Below are 5,056 nucleotides of genomic sequence, written 5' to 3' on the forward strand. Positions count from 1 at the left end.
CCCCCTCCCCCTCCCTGTGGCCCTCCACCCACCTGTCCCCTCCCCTTCATCCCTGTCCTGCCCCGTCCCCTCTTCTCCCCTGAAGACACTTGCTCCCCTCGACCCGTAGTCGCGTACCTCGCCTAGTCCTCCTCCCTGGTTGATGTAACCCGCGCGGTTTTGTAAATCTAGTCGCTGTCGTACAAAACAGGTGCGACTTTTTGTTTTCGTCGCTGATTACAAAAGGAGATTCGTTATCGGTGAGCGTGGGCGGGCGTTGCGATGAAATATTCATATTTTGTTTAATAAGTCACAGCTGTCGGGAGGAGTGTACCGGTTGCTATGTATTTTGACAGGTGGGACAAGGCTCCACTAATTGCCTTGCATCTCCAATTCAAATTACATTTTTGCAAACCAAGGATGTTCGTGTCGGGTGTTGGTGTTGTTGGATGAACAGGTAGGTGTGGGTGTGGCCGCATATGAAATGCGAGAGCTGATGAAAATATTTTTTTTAAAAGGAGTGCGGTAAAAAAAAATTGTCTTTTGAAGAGAAATGTTGGGGACGTTTTAAACGCGATGAGGAAACCAGCCTGTGCTCGAGTCTAAATTATTTATGCGCGGGCCCTTGACAATAGCAGGTACAGCCGTTGTGGCAAAAGAAGAAAAGTTCTTTATTTACGGACTATTGGAGTGTTTGCCGGCAGACTGGGGGCGCAGATAGGAAAATATGTATCCTGCTTGCTTTCCTTTTTCTTCTCCCAACACTCCAACTCCGTTCTGTCTGTTTGCCGACTCGTATGAAGTGGATTGTGTTCAGCGTTGCGCTCTGCTTTCTCTTGAATGACGCCGTCATTTTTTCCCTCGTTAAATCTGTCTTCTCCGAAAATTTTAATTAAACCTTTGCGCGTTCTGGACGTCTAGCCTTTTTTTTTGCCGCTGGAGTGAACGAGAAAAACACTCAACGACTTTGTTAAATAGGCGAAGTAAATAGTATCTAGATAGATAATTGTAACTGTCCCATGCATTAATTTTACGGCGATATGTAAACTCATGCCATATATGCGCACACCTGATATTCTCTTTCAAACACCAAAAACGAAAGCGTGGTGGAAATAAATCTTTGCTATTATTTAACTTACACGCCTTTTTAGAACACGCGCTCAATTACTAGGTTTCATATTGAAAACTGCGGGTGCTCTAGCAACTCAAGTGTGTTACAGTCCAACTGTTATCAGTGCAATACCATGCGTATCACAGTTAAAACTGTAGTACCACACATGAATCACAATTATAACTGTAGTACCACACATGTAGTTACAACATTAGTATCAAACTTCCAACTGTAGTTCCACACTCTTATATTCTTACAAAGAAAATTCTTGTATATTACAAAGAATTTTGTGCAACCGTAATACAAAGCCAAATTTTCTTTGTAATACAAAGTAAAATCATTCTAATACACAGAAAACTTTTGTGTAATACAAAGAAATTTCTTGCAATACAAGGAAATTTCCTGTATATTACGGTTGCACAGAATTCTTTTCAATATATGAACAAATTTTTCGTAAAAGATTTAAAGTGCACACTGCACTTTTGAGCGTGATACATGTGTGCACTACATTTGGAATTGTGATACAGGTATGGTACTACAGTTTTAACTGTGAAACTCATCGTAATTTACAACTGTTGGACTGTATCACATTCGAGATTCCAGAGTGTCACTCATGAAACTCCTTGGGACTAAAATGCTCTGGGGATTAAGGCGATAGGCAAACCGTGTGCATAACAGTTGCACGCCGCACAATGTACACTGTGGAAAATTTTCATACCGGGTACAAGGAAAATTTCAAAGGAAAATGTCGTACAATTACAATTTAAAATTGTAAAATTTTCAAGCCCTGCGTATCGACTTGGAATTAAACAACATGCAAGAGTGGGAGGTTGTTTTGACGACTCGTTTTGTAATTGGTAAATTACAAAATACTATATCGTACACGTAGAAACACTCTTTTTTTACAGCATAACGGAAATGTTCGCCTTTTTCAGCAAAGCACACCTAAATGTTACTGTACCTATATCGTACGCTACTTACGTGCTCGAGCCAGACGTTGGTTGTGAGGATCTGGTCTTTCAGGTTCTGCAACAGAAAATGAAATCCACATTTCTTTAGTTCAAGTATTCGTGAGAAACTACAAACTCTGTCAAAGACAGTTGTGTCATCGTTCATGATCCAACGACGCTAAATAGTTTTGCACCTTTTGGAGCAATTAGAACATTTTAATGAACAGTTTACAACAAATATGTCTGTATGATATTTACATCCAAAATAAGTGGTAGGCCATACGACTGTTTTACGACAGTACATCAGCGCTGAATCAGGCCCACAGTTTTGTCCCGCGTACGGTTGGTCTTTCGTGTACGACCCTCGCGACGCGCCCCTATTTGGCGCAAATTGGTTTTCGAAAGAGAGAGACAGACACACACAGACAGAAGAAACAAAACAACAAAAGAGCTTCGCATTAACTGTGTATCGCTATTCTGTTCCGTTCATTAAATCCGCTTCCGGTCCCGACAGAACCCAGAGCCCTCCTCAGCCTGGCCCTGGCGCGATCCAATTTGCTGTAATGTGGCGGTGATGTTCCAGCCACCACCCAAAATTGCACCTCGCGCCGATAATTGCTGGCTTCTCCAGGAGTAACTGGATCCTAGAGCGCAGGGAATTGGGGCCGAACCAGGCCACTCCAGCGGCAGCTGGAGAGGATGGCGAGTGGGGCTGGGTCGGCCGGGGTAATCAAATTGGTCGGGGACAATTGGGTGAGCGATATGGAAAACGGGGGCGGTGGGGAAAGGGGGGTGAAGACGCTCGGCGCGGTATCGGCCGGGGTCGTGTCAAGTCGGACGGACATGGTGTTGGACGAAATTCGAGGAGGCTATGCGGAGAGGGGGCGGGCAAGCGGGGCCACCCCCAACACGGCTCCTGGGCAAGCGGTTCACATATGCAGAGACGGCGCCGGTAACAGGAGACGCTCAAACCCCGACCGGGCGCCCGGCGTCATGCTCGCGGCGGGGGCGGTAGGGGCGTCGTGCGGCTAGTGTTTCAAAGGGGCGCCAGCCGAGCCCGCAAGGACGACGCGTGGCCCGCGAGCTTCGCCGACCAAAACTATTTAACTCTACCGGTTTGTTGTTATGCATTGGAAAGTATGAAGTGGCCCCATTAGCAAGTCAAATGGCGAACTTGAGGCGTGCCGTCCGGAACGGGCGGGCATGGCCTCGCCCCGCCCCGCCCCCGCCGCACAACTCGCGCGGCAGGAAAGCTTTCGCCTGATATAAATTGGATTCGTTCGTAAAGTTATCGAAGCGTTTGCTTCATGGCGGTGGCAGGTTTCGGGGCGGCGGCGTGCCCGTAATGGATTCAGACACCGTGGACCCGGCCGCTGGGCGGATTGTGTGTTATTTCTCTCTTTTCTGAACTCGGGCGTCTACCTACAATGACCGAAGTGCCCCGCTTGGAGTGGGGCGAGCTTTGCTCGAGGCCTTTTGCACTGGGGGCAAAAAAGAAACAGTGAGCGGGTGGCGCCCAGTGCTCTTGCCTCGCCCCCCTCTGCCCCCGTCCCTTGTCCCACCCGCGCCCTCCTGACTTGAGAAGCGGTTCCATTCAAGTTAGAGAAAGGCGCCCCAGGGCGTCCCGAGGACATAATTAAGGCGAACAGTTTAAAGAGAGACGAGTACTTTGGAGCGAGTTCTGCAATGAATATGGAAGTAGCGGGGAGAAGAAGGACAAAAGGTGAAACAGGTGTTTCAAAGCTCTACAAAAAAAGGGGGGGGGAGTAGTTCGCACTAACTGGTCAGACCTCTTCAATGCAAGGTACTTAGCAAACTTTTATATTTGTCCGCGCGCGAGCGCATGCTCTAAATATGCGATTTGTGTTTTGCATTCGAGTCGCCCTTGTTTAGCGTGATGAACAAACCATTTAAAATAATTAAGCAATTTTATGCGATGGGGGTAGGTACGTCACTAGTACGTCATGCAGAAACACTTCTGTCCTGTGCCTGCGGGCTCCCCGTTGAAACGTGGACACGTTACGACACTTGACGAGTAATTTGAAAAGTGCGTACTAAATCGGAGATCCGTCGCGGCGTCCGGGGCGTGGAAAAGAGGGGGGGGGGGGCGAGTCACCAAGGCGCCTCCTCCCCTTCCGAGTCCCTCCATGTAATTTGAGGTTAGGTTGCGCCCTCCCATTGTTTGTAAGCTCGCAAGGGGCCCGTCAAGTGGGGTGTATCGGGGCCGCCTAGACGGGTTGCCAAGGACCTCGTGATTGATCACAATGACACTGGCGAAGGCTACTCACCAACTCGATGAGCTGCGACAGGCGCAGTCCGAGCTTGACGAGCACGGTGTGGGTGTTGTTGGACACGGGGCGGATCAGGCGATTGTATGTGCTGAGCAGGTCGTCGTAGAGCCGTTTGGCGTCCGGGTTGGCGTCCGCGGGCTGTGCCCAGCACATCGCGGCCACCGCGACGAGCACCAGCCTCTTGACCATGTCGCCCTTCTTCGCGATCATGGTGACTTTCACCAGGAACGGCACTAGCTATCAAGCTAAATAGCCACGATGTGCCGTGGCGCGCTGGCCGCCGTGTCCGACATGCTCACCAGGAGGCACCTCGGCGAGGTCAGGTCGTCCGAGACCAAACGCGAATCGAAAACACAAACACTTTTGTCTCAGCAAAACACGGCGGGTGAAAAGAAGAGCAGGAAGAAGAAGGTTAGGGGCGACGGTGGCGCCGCGCCGCGGCCGCTCGGGGAGTCAGCGCAGCTGCTGCTGGGCGATGAGAGGTTGGTCGCCATCCTCACCTCCAAGGCCGTCGTGCTGGAAGCTGTCGATCGCTGGCGGTGGCCTCAAAGGCCGTGCCAGTCACCTCCACGAACACGTTCACCGCGGTCCTCGGAGGGCCCCGGAGAAGAGGTTAGGGTGGCGCGAGGCGCGCGGACGAGCTGGGGCACTGGCTGCGCCTGCGTCTGGCCGGGTGCTGGGAGGAGCTGCCCCGTGCCGCCCCACCCCGCCGCGCCCGGCCCCAC

The 5,056-nt window shown here is 50.6% G+C and overlaps 2 protein-coding genes across 2 annotated transcripts in view; one reads left to right on the top strand and one right to left on the bottom strand.

Moving 5' to 3' along the window:
* Window positions 1–5,028, bottom strand: part of LOC113212516 (acetylcholine receptor subunit alpha-L1) — a 34,448-nt gene extending 29,420 nt beyond the window's left edge. Inside the window, exons 1-2 of the mRNA XM_026431244.2 lie at window positions 4,329–5,028; window positions 2,072–2,116 (exon numbers count right to left, since the gene is read on the bottom strand). Of these exons, the coding sequence (XP_026287029.1) occupies window positions 2,072–2,116; window positions 4,329–4,541 (258 nt within the window). The 5' untranslated portion in view covers window positions 4,542–5,028. The remainder of the gene's footprint in view (window positions 1–2,071; window positions 2,117–4,328) is intronic.
* The window catches only part of LOC113214515 (acetylcholine receptor subunit alpha-like 1), a gene marked incomplete at its 3' end in the record, with an annotated part of 208,277 nt that overhangs the window by 32,999 nt on the left and 170,222 nt on the right, over window positions 1–5,056 (top strand).

Source organism: Frankliniella occidentalis, unplaced genomic scaffold (genome assembly GCF_000697945.3).
Source record: "Frankliniella occidentalis isolate FOCC.00 unplaced genomic scaffold, Focc_3.1 Scaffold145, whole genome shotgun sequence".
Taxonomy (NCBI): domain Eukaryota; kingdom Metazoa; phylum Arthropoda; class Insecta; order Thysanoptera; family Thripidae; genus Frankliniella; species Frankliniella occidentalis.